Below are 17,794 nucleotides of genomic sequence, written 5' to 3'. Positions count from 1 at the left end.
TCCCCATTAGCTGAAGCTAGTACTAGTTTTACTTTATTTCTTCGTTTTGGTTGAACACAGGAGAACAAACCGTTATTGACACTGTATGTTTCAATAATGAGCTAGCTAAGCATGAAATAGAAACCCTGATTTGAATCCTTGTTGCAAATTCGGAAGAATATATATGAGAACTGGAAAAGTTCTTGCTTCCACCAGGTGAGTTAGCATGATAGGCTAATTTGACAAGAAGAATGCTACCGGAGTGGACTCCAATGTGTAACGTTAAATACTTGATGTGATACCCCCTAGCTAGTCATTTCATTATTACAAGAATGCATTTGTTGTGTTTTGGTCAAATTTGTATTGGAAAGCCATTTACGTTTATTTGCTTCTCATTTGCTTTTCTCTTCCAAAATCAGAGAAAGATGAGGACCATAACCTCCTCGGGTGGCAAAGTTGAGACTGTGACTGTGAGGAGAACAGAGTCATCAGATGCACATGCGATCAATAGCCTGATCAGTCCTGCCACAGTTGCAGTATTTGGAAGAGTAAATGTTATTAATCTACTGTGAGTATGCATAGCCTTAATCATGTCTGCCAAATGCATGAAACAGATATTCACTCTCAAGGTGGAAAAATATGTTTTGTTACATGTCAGAATGCATGAACATGCAAGCGTCAATCCATTTTAGATGGACCACAATAATTTATCCTGGCTTCACTGTCTGTATGTTGGTATCCTCAGAGAGAAGGCCAATCTGGCAGTGACCCTGAGCAATGCGAAGAATGAGGTCTTGGCCCATGCTGCCTTCTCTGATCACCCCATTGGAGACATTGTGGATCAAGCTTGTTGGGAACCATTCCTGCATGACAATTACAGTGCTGAAAAATACACGGTTTGTATCAACTAGAGAGACTTGTTCTTGTTTTCTTTCCTCTTCTCTTGGTTTAACCGTATTTTCTCGTCACGACAGCCTCTGAACACACTTTTCCTGCACCTCTTCGTGGCACAGCCGATCTTCTCCATCGGGAGTGCCAAAGAGATTGTAAGGTAGGAAGCACAGGAGGCTAGTGAGGGTAGGATGGCTCACAATAATGTCTGGAATGGAGTGAATGGAATGGTATCAAACATGGAAACCATATGTTTGATGTGTTTGATACCATTCAATTTATTCCATTCCAACCATTACTATGAGCCTGTCCTCCCAAATTAAGGTGCCACCAGCCACCCATGGTAAGGAGATTATCAATGTTTTTTATGTATGCAATCATCAAAAAGCAGAGTGTCAAAGTGAGCAGCACTAACAAGTGATGGCATGGCATTGCTCATAATCATGTAACAACCCCTTTCATAACGTAGGCTCAAAAATATAACATGTTCAACTTTTCCATAATATAATAAGACCAGGTTTGAATCCTGTTTGTGGCAACTAGTGATACAGCAGTCTGCCATTCCTATACCACATATGCTTTTCCAATTTGATTCCACAGCCATTCCATAAAATTTCAGCATGAGAAATTAGATTCTCATGATGTGATATTGCATGCACTGTAGGTTCTTGACAGGGTGATGGATTGTGCAATAAGAAAAGTAAACATCTTCTTACAGAACTGTGTTCAATGCTATCACAGAGCTGCAATACATCTGCTTGGTCACCCCAACTAGTCAATGTCTAGGTAAGTGTGTAGTCCTTTTTTATAGAATATGTATTACAACATGTGTAATCGTATTAGTTAACGTTCTTCATCATGTATTCAAAAATATATGATTGTGAAGGATTCACAGTATGCCCACTCCCACTGTGTGTTTTCAGAGCGTGCACTGGTAAAGATCTTTGAGCCCATGAAGAGTCTGAAGGATCCAGGGCCCCAGTGTTCAGCATTTGTGTGCCACAGACACAACTATTGCCCAAGGCTGCATGTCCGCCGAGCCAGGTCCTCATAGTCATTTTAACACACCTGCATTCTGTACCATAGCACTTTTGCTTTATACTCTCAAATTTGATTTTGCAGTTCACAGTATGATAAATTACTTTTTTGAATTAAGGAATTCATTGTTTAATTCCAACCTGGTCTCAGAGCATATCATATTATTATGTACGTAAATCCGAAGAAACTCAATTTAGTAGGTTAGGTTTCGTATTGTATGTATTAATTTGTGGATGTCCATCACCCATTTCGTAAGATATGTTAGAAATTACAATTCATATTATTAGTTACGAATTTGCAGAATGTACAATATGTAACGAATTTTCTAAATGTATGATATGTTACGAATTCTAGCTAGGTGTCTAGGTGGCTAACGTTAGCTAACGGGTTAAGGTTAGGATTAAGTTTAGGAGATAGGTTAAAGGGTTAAGGTTAGGGTTAGCAGAAGGGTTAGCTAACAGGGTTAAGGTTAGGGGTCGCCAGGCTGCTCATCAAATCAAATCAAATCAAATGTATTTATATAGCCCTTCGTACATCAGCTGTTATCTCAAAGTGCTGTACAGAAACCCAGCCTAAAACCCCAAACAGCAAGCAATGCATGTGAAAGAAGCACGGTGGCTAGGAAAAACTCCCTAGGAAAAACTCCCTAGAAAGGCCAAAAACCTAGGAAGAAACCTAGAGAGGAACCAGGCTATGAGGGGTGGCCAGTCCTCTTCTGGCTGTGCCGGGTGGATATTATAATAGAACATGGTCAAGATGTTAAAATGTTCATAAATGACCAGCATGGTCAAATAATAATAATCATAGTAGTTGTCGAGGGTGCAACAAGCATGTCCGGTGAACAGGTCAGGGTTCCATAGCCGCAGGCAGAACAGTTGAAACTGGAGCAGCAGCACGGCCAGGTGGACTGGGGACAGCAAGGAGTCATCATGCCAGGTAGTCCTGAGGCATGGTCCTAGGGCTCAGGTCCTCCGAGAGAAAGAAAGAAAGAGAGAAAGAGAGAATTAGAGAGAGCATATTTAAATTCACACAGGACACCGGATAAGACAAGAGAAATACTCCAGATGTAACAGACTGACCCTAGCCCCCCGACACATAAACTACTGTAGCATAAATACTGGAGGCTGAGACAGGAGGGATCAGGAGACACTGTGGCCCCATCCGATGAAACCCCCGGACAGGGCCAAACAGGCAGGATATAACCCCACCCACTTTGCCAAAGCACAGCCCCCACACCACTAGAGGGATGTCTCCAACCACCAACTTACCGTCCTAAGACAAGGCCGAGTATAGCCCACAAAGATCTCCACCACGGCACAACCCAAGGGGGGGGGGCAACCCAGACAGGAAGACCACGTCAGTGACTCAGCCCACTCAAGTGACGCACCCCTCCCATGGACGGCATGGAAGAACACCAGTACGCCAGTGACTCAGCCCCTGTAATAGGGTTAGAGGCAGAGAATCCCAGTGGAGAGAGGGGAACCGGCAAGGCAGAGACAGCAAGGGCGGTTCGTTGCTCCAGCCTTTCCGTTCACCTTCACACTCCTGGGCCAGACTATACTTAATCATAGGACCTACTGAAGAGATAAGTCTTCAGTAAAGACTTAAAGGTTGAGACTGAGTCTGCGTCTCTCACATGGGTAGGCAGACCATTCCATAAAAATGGAGCTCTATAGGAGAAAGCCCTACCTCCAGCCGTTTGCTTAGAAATTCTAGGGATAATTAGGAGGCCTGCGTCTTGTGACCGTAGCGTACGGCAGGACCAAATCGGAAAGATAGGTAGGAGCAAGCCCATGTAATGCTTTGTAGGTTAGCAGTAAAACCTTGAAATCAGCCCTTGCCTTAACAGGAAGCCAGTGTAGGGAGGCTAGCACTGGAGTAATATGATCACATTTTTTGGTTCTAGTCAGGATTCTAGCAGCCGTATTTAGCACTAACTGAAGTTTATTTAGTGCTTTATCCGGGTAGCCGGAAAGTAGAGCATTGCAGTAGTCCAGCCTAGAAGTAACAAAAGCATGGATGAATTTTTCTGCGTCATTTTTGGACAGAAAGTTTCTGATTTTTGCAATGTTACGTAGATGGAAAAAAGCTGTCCTTGAAACAGTCTTGATATGTTCTTCAAAAGAGAGATCAGGGTCCAGAGTAACGCTGAGGTCCTTCACAGTTTTATGTGAGACGACTGTACAACCATCCAGATTAATTGTCAGATTCAACAGAAGATCTCTTTGTTTCTTGGGACCTAGAACAAGCATCTCTGTTTTGTCCGAGTTTAAAAGTAGAAAGTTTGCAGCCATCCACTTCTTTATGTCTGAAACACAGGCTTCTAGCGAGGGCAATTTTGGGGCTTCACCATGTTTCATTGAAATGTACAGCTGTGTGTCGTCCGCATAGCAGTGAAATTTAACATTATGTTTTCGAATGACATCCCCCAGAGGTAAAATATATAGTGAAAACAATAGTGGTCCTAAAACGGAACCTTGAGCAACACCGAAATTTACAATTGATTTGTCAGAGGACAAACCATTCACAGAGACAAACTGATATCATTCCGACAGATAAGATCTAAACCAGGCCAGAACTTGTCCATGTAGACCAATTTGGGTTTCCAATCTCTCCAAAAGAATGTGGTGATCGATGGTATCAAAAGCGGCACTAAGATCTAGGAGCACGAGGACAGATGCAGAGCCTCGGTCTGATGTCATTAAAAGGTCATTTACCACCTTCACAAGTGCAGTCTCAGTGCTATGATGGGGTCTAAAACCAGACTGAAGCGTTTCGTATACATTGTTTGTCTTCAGGAAGGCAGTGAGTTGCTGTGCAACAGCTTTTTCAAAATTTTTTGAGAGGAATGGAAGATTCGATATAGGCCGATAGTTTTTTATAATTTCTGGGTCAAGATTCGGCTTTTTCAAGAGAGGCTTTATTACTGCCACTTTTAGTGAGCTTGGTACACATCCAGTGGATAGAGAGCCGTTTATTATGTTCAACATAGGAGGGCCAATCACAGGAAGCAGCTCTTTCAGTAGTTTAGTTGGAATAGGGTCCAGTATGCAGCTTGAGGGTTTGGAGGCCATGATTATTTTCATCATTGTGTCAAGAGATATAGTACTAAAACACTTTAGTATCTCCCTTGATCCTAGGTCCTGGCAGAGTTGTGTAGACTCAGGACAATGGAGCTTTGGAGGAATACCCAGATTTAAAGAGGAGTCCGTAATTTGCTTTCTAATGATCATGATCTTTTCCTCAAAGAAGTTCATAAATGTATTACTGCTGAAGTGAAAGCCATCCTCCACCTGTCACCATCATTATGCACACCAGCCCTTCATCGGAATCACCAGCACTCCATCACGTCATTGATTGCCTCCCCTATATCTGTCACTTCCTCAGTTTCATTGTCTGCATTGATGTTGTTTTGTGTCTCTTGTCCAGATGCTGTTCTTGTTTAGTTTCATGTTTATTTATTATTAAATCTTCACCCTGTACTTGCTTCCCGTCTCCCAGCATCTGTAGTTACGGAAGCGATACAAGGGCCAGGGGCAGGGTTAGCTAAAAGGGTTAAAGGAAGGGTTAGCCAACATTCTAAGTAGTTAAAAGGTAGTAAGTAGTTCAAAAGTTGCTAATTAGCTCAAATGCAAAAGTTGTCCATGATGAGATTCAAACAACCTTTGGGGGTGTAATACGCCCACCCATCCACCCCAACCAACCACCCTACTTTCGTTTTTGCCTTAAGTAACCATCTTTCTTATGTAACCATACCAAACGTAACATGTCATAGTAATTTCAGAATCCCGGATTTACATTTACTATGTTACGTCTAGTCTATGAGACCAGGCTGTTATTTCAATACGTTCACATGTATTTCTATTCTAATTTTAGTGAGTGATGATCCTTGGGTTGCTCATGGCTTTCATCAAGTGATTGACGCTTCTGTTACAGGGTGGAGGATCATGATGACCTCACACACATCTTTGCAGAGCAGACAAAGGCCCTCACAGGATTCTATGGGCCTTACTTTCTGGCTGAACTCATAGAGGCTCAGGACGACGAAAATCATGCAGCTGTTTGTGAGGTCAGCTATGTTTACAGTTTTATTTCTTTGTTGTCATGAGAATATATTTATTTCTCCTTAATACATTCCAACTTCAGCCAAAACCACGGGAAAGGAAAAAACGTTAGCCCTTCTGATTATTAAGCTTTGGATCAAGTCAGCCATTTTGTTCTTTCTGATGTTATCTGTCTGTTTGTTTTATCATTGGCATCAGTAATCTCTGATCCACTGTCAGAGAGTTCAGTCCATTTAAAATGTAATAGCAGTAGTGCAGATGCTTTTGCCTGGTTCACAGAAATCCTGCTAGGGTAAATTCCCCCAGGACTTAGAAGATGACAGATCTTTCCTCCCCTCCCTGTAACTCAAGCTGACATGTGTTCATGGCAGCATATGGTAGATGAGAGTTGACACTGCCAAGACAGGCTCTCACTGAACATATTGTGTCCAGACATCTGTAGCATTTTGGGTTTTTTGCCTGGATGTGTTCTCCATTCAGAGAACAAACAGCACAACACCTCCCAAGAGGGTTGTACTATTCAGCACTCTATTTTAACAGCATTGCCAATTATTTACTTATTGTGTACATTTTTTAAAGTTATAGTACTGTAATTGGTCAAGTTTGATAGTATGCATGTGTATATTACTAGTGTTGATACAGTTTATTTAATTACAAATGGCTTTACAGTAAAATGACTGTGTATGTCTGTGTTCTGTCTTCACAGAATGAGGGAACTGCTGTGGGTTTCATCAGTGTGAGTGGTGACATCAACTTGAAGCTGCTCAACGAGTGCTTTGAGCTTGGGCCCTTCAACGGTCTGTATAAGCCCAGTCCAGAGGACCTGACTGAGACTGCCCCTGAGCCAGAGGGAGAGAGGACTACAGGGGACACCAACACCATCAGCCCACAGGGTAGCACTGGAGAGGTACAGTATGAGATGAATCTGACCCAGAAGGACCCATGTGTCCAAAATCAATGATACTGTAAGGCTATAACAGATATGCAATTGTTAGGCAAAATGTGACATATTGGTTTGATCCAGGACGTGGACCAGACAAAGGTTTTTGATCAAGGTGGCGTTACAGAAATACCCAATGAAGTATCAGAGGTAAACCAATTATGAATTCCTTATGGTATTTCCTTCATGTCCACCTAGCTATGGGCTCTCATTCATCTCCTATTGATATATTAACACTGTATTGCTGTCATTGCAGCCAGGGGATATCCAGGCTTGTGCGGCAGAGCCTCAGGGTTCAGAAGTGACTCTGGAACCAAGAGTCTCAGTAACACCCAATGCATTCTGTATTCAATTATTTGTCATCTACAAGAATTTTGAAATGAGGTAAGTTCAGGAGAAAGTCACAAGGATAACATTGCTGTCTGATGAAAACCTCGTAACTCAATATTTGCCAATATTTGTATGTATTTACTGAAAGCAGTAAGTCCCCTCAATGTACTCTGAACATTTCATTACTCTAGGACCAATAAAAGGTATTCAAAATAGCTTCTGAAGTTTCATAATTGTTGGTTCGTTAATGGGAAAATATGTTAAAAAAAATAAACATCTTCAATGTTTCTGTTTTAAGAAAAACAGCGACGATAATTTGATTACTAAGTCGTTAATTGATTAAGTAATTACCTAGTAATTATACTGCCATTGTTTGGATGAGAGTTTAACTAACCCATTTGAAAAAAGGATTCTGTTTTGGATAAATAAAGAGGAAATACATTCCCATTAATTGAAGGTGATCAAAGTGTGTATCTGTCTTTAGCTGTGTGATTGTTAGCTGGCTCCCGCTGCGTCTCTCTCTCTATCGCCTTACTGCCCAGCTGTTCTGGAATATGGAAGCCAGTTACTCCCCACCGAGAATGAGCATGTAATTAATGAGTATGGTGCTTAAAGTGACAGCAACTTGAAGGAGAGAAGTACTGAGATGTGCGGATTGCTTGGCCAGATTGCTTGGCCAGTTGTTCCACTGCTGTGATTTCCATGTTGGCTCTGATTAGAGCCTTGGCAGAGACACAGTTTCACTTAACTTCCCTCATTCATCTCCTACAGATCGGTGGACTTCCTGCCCAATATATTTAAACTTTTCCCTGTAAGTACCTGCTAATAAATCTTATTACTTAACCATTTTTGACTGACATACTCATTGATTTCCACATTGTGGAGGCTCTTTGAAACTGAGGTTACTGTGTGATTAGCATGAATCCAATCTCCTTGTTTCTTCCACAGGACCGTGATTTCTGCATCATCTCTGTGCCCAAGCTGGCCCCTGAGTTCCCCCTCCTCCAGAGCTTCCTCAGGGTAGTACCACACCACACCAGCAGCCTGCCCCAGGAGCTCTACATCTTCCACCGCTCTGGTCTGCTCAAGTGGGTATTAGTATAGTCCCCAACAGAACATTTCAGTAGTTTTAGCCATTGACATACATCTAAGGGTTTAGCATGAATGCATCTCCTTATTTATCTTACAAAGATTAAATTGAGATGGATGTTATTGGATATTTGAAGAGAGACATGTTTTTGGGGCGAGAAATCCCTGGATGTGTATATACAATGGAAGTTGCTTGTGTAATGTCTGCCATGGTCTTGTTGTCTCCTCAGGACATTTGTGGTGAGTCTGGCAGTGTCTGCAGACAGGCCTGCAGTCTGTAACATGGTGAAGAGACTCAGCCTGCATGAGAGCCTGCTGGAGGACCTGGACATGTTCTACCAGGCCCATAGAGACATGGTCAGTCACAGACACACACACAGGACATACTACTGCCAATAGGACAAGGAATAGTACAACCACTAGTTCCATTTACCTTGTTCTTATATAGCTAGTCTCAGTTTATCAATCAATTACACAAAAACTGTTCCAGAGTGATTCAAATTATTATGTTGGAAGACTTGGAGTATCACTGATTGATTGATGGTTTTTGCAAGGAGGTAACTAATTGCCATGTAAACCATATTTCCAGTGGTGATTCACACCCCAGCAGTCAAGCATGACTATGACAGAGCTCCAACACAGATAATTACTTTGGATATGAAAATGGAATCAAGTGTAATATCTCATCTCTCTTTCTCTGTGTCTGTCTTCCAGGATGGAACACCCTTGCAGGCATTTGTAGCCCAAGTTCAGAACCAACTAGTTGGGATTGTAATTATCAGAAATGAGGAGGTAGTTTTCTTGTTTACAGACTTCAATGGTATTTTGCTTTCATAGATTTAGTACTACTATTTAGTACTACTACTCACTCTCTCTCTCTCTCTCTCTCTCTCTCTCTCGTCTCTCTCTCTCTCTCTCAGGATATAGATTACATCCGAGCCAACTACAACATTGAGAACTTCATCTACTTCAGCCACCACCGCTATGAGGAGCATGGCCAGCTGTGTCACTTTGCCCTCAACCCCATCTTCCAGCACTACGCCAAACACTTCCTAAAGGAGGTCCTGCGGCTGGCCCACAAATCCTGCCTCTACTACCCAATCTACCCCTCCTACCACAACCAGAAGGTGAGAGAAACAGCCTGTAAAGCTCATTGACTTCTCACCTTGCCCATTCCACTGTGTGTGTGTGCATGTGTTCGTGCGTGCATGCACATTGTGTTCAGTACCAGATATTCAAAAGTGCAGTGTTCCTCAGTCCTTGCCCAGCCACTCTTCACCAACTCTCTCTGGGGTTGGAGAAGCAGGTGCTGATATAGGACTACCAGGTCCACCTCTCTGGACTGTTAGAATACATTTCCTCACTGTGTAGAGGCCTTCTCCTTGTCCTCATCCTCCTCCTTCCCCTCTGCTAATTAACTTCTACAAACATGCACCAGATGGTGAGGTGTAAATAGAATAATGGAATTATGGAAAATCTAATGGGAGAGGGAATCATAATTTGGGCAGTGGATGCTGGAGCATAGGGTTGGCCAGCCATGACCGAGGCAGTGGAAGTTATATTCAGTAGAAACGGTTTCTATTCAGGAGCATGTTGATGGTCGTGTAAATCGTATAAAACAACCTCTTCATCAGAGCTAATTATGTCTGCATCCCAAATGGCATCCCTGACAGAGCTCTTATGGGCCCTGGTCAAAAGTAGTGCCCTATATAGGGAATATTTTGCACCTGTTAGTCACCCCTTCCTTTGCCTCCATCAATGGTATAGCTGATAGGTATCACCTTCCCTGACCCTTGCTCCTTTTCCGCCCCCCTCAGAACTCATGTGCCCATTACCTGACCTCTGTTCTTAACTGCATGGTTCCGGTGCGCCCGCGACGCCAGATTGTCTACCCTCTGGAGGAGCTGGGCATCAATGCGCCATCCAAGCAGATCACTAAGGACCAGGTGGGCACAGCAGCAGCTGATGAACAGGCTGGTTGGTGGTTTAACATGCCTGGGAATACAGTTGGGCAAGTACCTACTGTCTCCAGGTTAACAGAATGAGAGGCAGAGAGATGATATGAGAAAGAAGAGAAATATCTTTCGTGTGTAATTTACATGCCCACAAGAGGGTGCTGCTTTAAAGTGGACGGATTCCCCACTTAGCATGGAGTGTTTATAACATAGATATTTGTTTCAAACAGTCAAATATTGTGATGCAAACAATTGGAAAGTCATTTTATGTGAAAGGTAATCATTCCATCAAGGGTAAGGCACTCCATGGACAAATAGCATTGCAGTCTTGAACATTGCTTATAATTAGTTGTAGAGCTTTTTCAGTGGTATTGTATATGCACAACTTTTGTTTATTAGTCTTTCCACACCCAACTCCTCAGGCTATTTTTAAAGTGCTTGTATTAGTATAGATGAGGGCAGCAGATGGTTGCTCTGACAGATGGTTAGGAATGTTTGCCTCTGCTGTTTAACAGGTAAAGGAGCACAGTCCACTTACCACACAGTCAGTCATAAGCCACTGTCTGCCGCACCTGGTCTGCATCTCAATAGTTGTAACTAGCTTCGTCTCCTTGTGTCCTCTTCCTCCATGATCACTGATGTGGGTGATGGGAGACAAGGAAAGGAAGGCATTTCAGACTTAATCATACACTTATTTTGGATATGCAGCAAATGTAATGTTATACTAAATCAGAACTTTATTAGGTAATACTTTCACCAATCACTCCACCATTTCCTGGTTGCTAAAATTCTAATAGCCTAATTTCAGTTTATGTGATAAAACAAGCAAGTATAGTGTAGAGAATCATTGTACCATCTAAACGCTGTGAAATATCTTTTCCATAACCAAAATAAAGCTGATGTACAAAAACGAAAGTAAAAGACACAAAAACGAAATTTAAGAACAGGAAGCATAGAAATAGCGCTCATAGAACAGATCTACCACTTCTTAGACTTGCTTTCAATGAGAATGACAGATCTATAATTGACATGTCTATGTGAATTTGGTCGGGTCACCCAAAATGTTACATATTGCAGCTTTAATATTTTATTTATAAAATTCATAATATCAATAGAGCTATAGCACACAGCATTTTCTGAACCATACGATATAAGCACAGTTATTCATGCTTTTTAATCTTAGATCATAGAATCAATCTGAGAGTACATGTTCCTATATGTGTACCGCGTGGCACTCCCCTCTCCCTCAGTGCATTAGCAGATACACCTGCATTCGCCCGTTCCAGGCCATCCAATTTAAAACCTCCATTTAGTAACACGGCAACCATCATATCCAGGCTGCCATGTTGATAAGAGGATAGCAGAGCGATGCCTCACGGCTTTGTCTCTTAGTGTATATCCAAAATAGCACCCTATTCCCTATATAGTGCATTACTTTTGACCAGATCCCATTTGGTGCCATTTGTGACACAGCCTCAGCCTCGTAATCTAAGCCTGATGTCTAGCACAGATGTATTAATCAGATTTAAAGCACCTGTTCCCTCTCTGTCAATACCGGATCGTATTACCCAGTGCCATGGTCACAGCACTAGGCTATTATGTTAGAGAAAAGGTTAGGCACCATTTCCACAAGGATAGGGAATAAGGACAGCTGCACTTGCCCACACTAGCCTATACCTACCTGCACAAGACAGAGCATGAATCAGACCTGCATCGTGTTGTTTGGTTAGCTGGAGTATTTCAGGTGATTATTATTTAGGAGGTTCGTTACAAAGCAGAATAAAGATGTAATTAGCTGAACGGAGAATGTTCTTGCACTTTAATTATATAGGTTTGATTAGATTTGGTCATTTTCACATGAAGTCAGAGTTTGAACTTATATGTGTTCTTTTAAGAACAGGGCAGGCACTACTGAGAATAGCATAAATATTACTTGAAGGTTAATTCCAACCGCAGGTATCCCCTTCCTTTGGGGAGTGCTGCCATTTTCCATCCAACAGGGAACCAATGTAACTAATTATGAGTGCTCTAGGACCAATTAGCGCACTAAAATCACCGTTTGATTATTGGTGAGGAGATACAAAATTCTGTGGATAACACAATGTTCTCTGCGTTCATTCTGACTCTATACCTTGCATTGAATGCGCTGACATTTGGACATTTATTTTCAATTGGGCCAGTACCCATAATAAAATAGTTAGTATTTAAGTAGGAGCATTGGCACTTATTACGTTTCACTCAGCGTTTCCAGTGGAACATCAAACTTTAAGACATTTCCATATTGTTTTGTATAAACGCTGCTAAAATAATATTACGATTTTTTTTCTGAAAGCTGGTACTCTCTTTTCTGTAGTTAAGTGCTCTAATAAATACCAGTCTCTGGGTTTTAGGCTATTGTCATTCAAATAAACCCAAATGGGAAAATGGTGTGCACATTAATACACCTTTTAGGAACGCAATAATTATGTTTGTCATCTACAGTACCAGTCAAAAGTTTGGACACACCTACTCATTCAAGGGTTTTTCTTTAGTTTTACTATTTTCTACATTGCAGAATAAAGTGAAGACATCAAAACTATGAAATAACACATGGAATCATGTAGTAACCAAAAAAGTGTTAAATAAATGAAAATATATTTTATGTTTTAGATTCTTCAAAGTCGCCACCCATTGCCTTGATGACAGCTTTTCACACTCTTGGCATTCTCTCAATCAGCTTCACCTGGAGTTCCCACATATGCTGAGCACTTGTTGGCTGCTTTTCCTTCGCTCTGCGGTCCAACTCATCTCAAACCATCTCAATTGGGTTGAGGTTGGGTGATTGTGGAGGCCAGGTCATCTGATGCAGCACTCCATCATTCTCCTTCTTGGTCAAATAGCCCTTACACAGCCTGGAGGTGTGTTGGGTCATCGTCCTGTTGAAAAACAAATGATAGTCCCGCTAAGAGCAAACCAGATGGGATGGCATATCGCTGCAGAATGCAGTGGTAGCCATGCTGGTTAAGTGTGCCTTGAATTCTAAAATAAATCACAGACAGTATCAGCAGCAAAGCACCCCCACACTATCACACCTCCTCCTTCATGCTTCATGGAGGGAACCAAACATGCGGAGATCATCCATTCACCTACTCTGCGTCTCACAAAGACATGACGGTTTGAACCAAAAATCTCAAATTTGGACTCATCAGACCAAAGGACAGATTTCCACCGGTCTAATGTCCATTGCTCGTGTTTCTTGGCCCAAGCAAGTCTCTTCTTATTATTGGTGTCCTTTAGAAGTGGTTTCTTTGCAGCAATTCGACCATGAAGGCCTGATTCACACAGTCTCCTCTGAACAGTTGATGTTGAGATGTCTGTTACTTGAACTCAATGAAGCATTTATTTGGGCTGCAATTTCTGAGGCTCGTAACTCTAATGAACTTATCCTCTGCAGCAGAGGTAACTCTGGGTCTTCCTTTCCTGTGGCGGTCCTCATGAGAAACAGTTTCATCAAAGCACTTGATGGTTTTTGCGACTGCACTTGAAGAAACTTTCGAAGTTCTTCAAATTTTCCGCATTGACTGACCTTCATGTCTTAAAGTAATGATGGACTGTTGTTTCTCGTTGCTTATTTAAACTGTTCTTGCCATAATATGGACTTGGTCTTTTACCAAATAGGGCTATATTTCTGCACGCCTACCTTGTCACAACACAACTGATTGGCTCAAACGCATTAAGAAGGAAAGAAATTCCACAAATTAACTTTTAACAAAGCACACCTGTTAATTGAAATGCATTCCAGGTGACTACCTCATGAAGCTGTTTCAGAGAATGCCAAGAGTGTACAAAGCTGTCATCAAGGCAAAGGGTGGCTACTTTAAAGAATCTCAAATATAAAATATATTTTGATTTGTTTAACACTTTTTTGGTTACTACATGTGTTACTTCATAGTTATGATGTCTTCACTATTATTCTACAATGTAGAAAATAGTCAAAATAAAGAAAAACCTTTGAATGAGTAGGTGTGTGCAAAATTTTTGACTGGTACTGCGAGGACAGACGCTGGGAGACGAGAAGCAAGTACAGGGAGTGTACATTTAATGAATAACGGACAAGAAACAAAACACGGACAGTGTCTGGATGGGAAACATAACGACATTAATGCTGACCCGGGGAACAAACTGAGGAACAGACAGATATAGAGGGAGCAATCAACAAAGTGAAGGAGTCCAGGTGAGTCCAATGAAGCGCTAATGCGCGTAATGCTGGTGACAGGTGTGCGTAATGATGGGCAGCCTGGTGCCCTCGAGAGCCAGAGAGGGGGAGCGGGAGCAGGCGTGACGTACTGTATATTGGTTAGATTGCTGGAGAACTCTTCTGAAGTAATCAAACGGATGAATCTGTGACTTTTACACACGCTGTCTCTCTCTTCTCCTCAGGTCCCGTATGCTCTCAACCACATCAACCGAAAACTAACCATGGAACCAAAAGTCACCATCAATGCCAGGATCGTGGTAGTGGGGGCATCAGACACTGGCTTAGCATTTCTGGAGGTGCTTGCTTTCTGGTATTGAGAAATTGTATACATGACATTCATAAATTGCATTTAGAATTGTGTGTATTAGAGGAAGCTCAATGACATCCTCCTCTAGATGATTGTAATTAGTGGGAGTGACTGGTAGGTATTAGAGCAGCAGTGTGTGCAGCTTTAGCAGCAGTGATTAGTAGAAATATGAGTATACCCACCCAGAGCAACATGTGTGAATGCACAACCATCCCTTCTCCCACCAAGGCAATCTGTACAGCCAGCTTAGTATTGGCCTGAATTCATGGTTACCTTCAAACAAACACCAATACCACACCTTTTGTTATTACAGTATGTTTTGCATAGGTTAAGAAAGCTTATTTATTGACTATCCACACATGCAGTGTGCACATTCTTGCTTATAAAAGTCTTGATGTTTAGTTGATTTGATGAATGAGTCATTATAGCTGTAGGCTTGGATGAAAGCCTGCAAACACGACAACCCTCCTTGACCACGAGTAAAAACATTGTCTAAAGTGTATGTCAACAGCATTCACATTCAGAATGACTTTTCTCCTGAATTCGTCTTTTATTCCAGGCATCCAATATCTGGAAATGTCGCCAGACTTTTGGTTGGCTAGAAAGAGGAGGCGCTGCTACATGTTTGTATTCATTCCGTCTTTGAGATGAACTGTTCCTCCAAACAATATGGCGTCTAGGTTCTGCTCATTCGCCGCCAGCCGATAACTGCCAAGCAACCGGATCATTGTGTGTGGATGTGAAAGCAGCGCGGAGGGAGGGAGCGTGCATAACTCAGGGATGGGGTTGGCAGGCAGGGGCGGCAGGGCGATGGGCACACAGCTGCCTTGGGCTGGCATTCAGGAGGGCCCGGAGCTGGCCCTTTAATTAGACACTCCACTGTTCTCCTGTCAGGGATCTTCTGCAGCGATCTGTGTTTGCTGTCACTAATGACTTGACTAATGAGGCAGTTAGTGTCCACTAAACTAATGGTGAGGCGGTGCTAGCAGTGGGCCGGCTGAGTGATGGGTCAGCTTGGGCCCTGCTGGGCCCCCTTATCAGGCCAACTCAAACGGCTGGCCTCCAGCTTTCCATCCTCCTCCATCCAGCCCTCCTCCACTCCTCAGTGGGACAGGGTCAGATCAGGGGGAGCAGGGCAGACAGATAAAGAGCTGGTGGGGTGGCTCGGCCTCTCTGCCTGGTGGTCAGTGGGGTGGGGGGAGTGGAGCATCGGGGTCACAGCGGTTGTCTGTCAGCGCCTGATAACAGACAGACAGAAAGCCAGGAGGTCACGTCCAGAGCCCAATAACAGGCCTTAATGCCTCAGTGCTGGGCGTTAAACCCACCTTCTGGCTCAGATTAACACGGAAAGTTGGATTGAATTGAGCTCTGATTATTCTCTGTTCACCAGAAAACACACTGGATTAGGCTGCCGTTTTTAACAAAGACTGTAGTTTAGTTAGTTTCTCTATACAGCAAGCCAAGTGTTAAAATCTATCAACATTAAAGGGTTGTAATAACTATTGTGTGTTGAAAGAACAAGTTTGTGTTGCCTTAAAAGGTATTTGTTCACTTCCTACACATTTGTGACATGGATGCAGTGCATTAATTAGCCAAAATCAATCACTTTCCCTCCCAGAGAGAGGCAGCAGACTTGCAGGCGATCTAAAGCTTGACATGACATGGCTCAGCTCAGTGTACATCTCCTTTTCACACAACATCATTGAGGCTTTCTCTGTTGTATCACCAATAGGGATAATGTCCATTTGGCACAGAACAAAGGAGGACATTTACATCACAAGAGACCTTTTACACTCCTGATAGTAAACGCATAAGAGGAACACTACAGACTGGGGACAAAACCAGACAAAACAAAAGGAAGGGCTTTTACTCTGAGGCTTAGAAAATAAAGGATTTTTAATGCATACCGATGTAGATGAAATGCAATAGGGGTATTAGATGGAACCATTCAGCTGCATCTGCGCCCCCTCACTCAGCTCTCAGAGAATAACAGAACACTGCAGACAGAGAGCCTGTGCTCATTTCTCTGTGATGTCCTCTATTCTTCCTGGAACCCATGTACTATATGTTAGGTATTAGATTTTCCCCACTACTACAAAATGGAACAGGAACGCTGAAAGATAATTATTGGCGAAATACAACGTTTTGATCATCAGGTCAAGAGCATCTGTGTTTAGATAGGATGAGGTCATCATTTCTGAGAAAATAAACGTTCTCCTATTCTGCACTGCACAGTAGCTGCACTCATGAGTCAGGGTTATTTTCCCAGTAAACAGTATGTTCCTTTCCTTCTTCAGCCCACACCTGAGGTTCAATAACATGACTCTGATTTCCACGCATGGCTTCCCAGGCTACTACACCAATGAAAAGATGAGATTCTTGTCCACAAGGTGAGACACCTGCAGCTTCTCTTGTTGTCATTTAAGTCCTACGTGGTGGACTGTAGTCATCAATGTCAATGGAAAACTCATTAACGCTTGTGCATTATTTCATCTTTCGCGTTCGTGGATGTCTTTCAACGGGCTCCATAATACGCTAGCATACAACAACAAAAATACCTCTGTGCCCCTGTCCACTACCCACAGTCATGGCTCCAGCGACAGGGACCATGCCCAGATGTCTCTGCGCTCCTGGATCAACGTGGTGACAGGCAAGATGGTGGGCATCAACAGGGCAGCCAAGCACGTACTGATGTCTGGGGGCAGGAAAGTCCTTTATGATCATCTCATCCTCTGCACAGGCCAGCAGTACCAGGTTGGAGGGACATCCTGCATATAAGATTATAATTAGTAGTAGTATATATATATAATATGTTTTATGTCATAGTGTTGGGGGAAATTGAAGCACAATTTCTATAGTGTCATTTTATTTATTTTATTTTGTCACAATAGTCATCATTTCATAATCACATTATGATTCTGTATTGATGTTCTAAAACCTGAATGATTGCTGTGAGGATTTCTG

At 42.5% G+C, this 17,794-nt stretch overlaps 1 protein-coding gene across 1 annotated transcript in view; it reads left to right on the top strand.

The window, feature by feature from the left end:
* The first annotated feature begins 9 nt into the window (after positions 1 to 9).
* Positions 10 to 17,794, top strand: part of cfap61 (cilia and flagella associated protein 61) — a 35,888-nt gene continuing 18,103 nt past the window's right edge. Inside the window, exons 1-19 of the mRNA XM_014144091.3 lie at positions 10 to 195; positions 399 to 547; positions 725 to 875; positions 954 to 1,030; positions 1,589 to 1,656; positions 1,794 to 1,914; positions 5,845 to 5,977; positions 6,679 to 6,879; positions 6,997 to 7,062; positions 7,169 to 7,296; positions 8,014 to 8,053; positions 8,191 to 8,330; positions 8,562 to 8,688; positions 9,046 to 9,123; positions 9,252 to 9,458; positions 10,149 to 10,277; positions 14,706 to 14,833; positions 17,128 to 17,220; positions 17,416 to 17,584. Coding sequence (XP_013999566.2) covers positions 405 to 547; positions 725 to 875; positions 954 to 1,030; positions 1,589 to 1,656; positions 1,794 to 1,914; positions 5,845 to 5,977; positions 6,679 to 6,879; positions 6,997 to 7,062; positions 7,169 to 7,296; positions 8,014 to 8,053; positions 8,191 to 8,330; positions 8,562 to 8,688; positions 9,046 to 9,123; positions 9,252 to 9,458; positions 10,149 to 10,277; positions 14,706 to 14,833; positions 17,128 to 17,220; positions 17,416 to 17,584 — 2,199 coding nt within the window. The 5' untranslated portion in view covers positions 10 to 195; positions 399 to 404. The remainder of the gene's footprint in view (positions 196 to 398; positions 548 to 724; positions 876 to 953; positions 1,031 to 1,588; positions 1,657 to 1,793; positions 1,915 to 5,844; positions 5,978 to 6,678; positions 6,880 to 6,996; positions 7,063 to 7,168; positions 7,297 to 8,013; positions 8,054 to 8,190; positions 8,331 to 8,561; positions 8,689 to 9,045; positions 9,124 to 9,251; positions 9,459 to 10,148; positions 10,278 to 14,705; positions 14,834 to 17,127; positions 17,221 to 17,415; positions 17,585 to 17,794) is intronic.

Source organism: Salmo salar, chromosome 15, assembly GCF_965601325.2.
Source record: "Salmo salar chromosome 15, fSalSal1, whole genome shotgun sequence".
Taxonomy (NCBI): Eukaryota; Metazoa; Chordata; class Actinopteri; order Salmoniformes; family Salmonidae; genus Salmo; species Salmo salar.
Note: the sequence above shows the minus strand (reverse complement) of the source record. Positions and strands in the feature narration are given on the sequence as shown.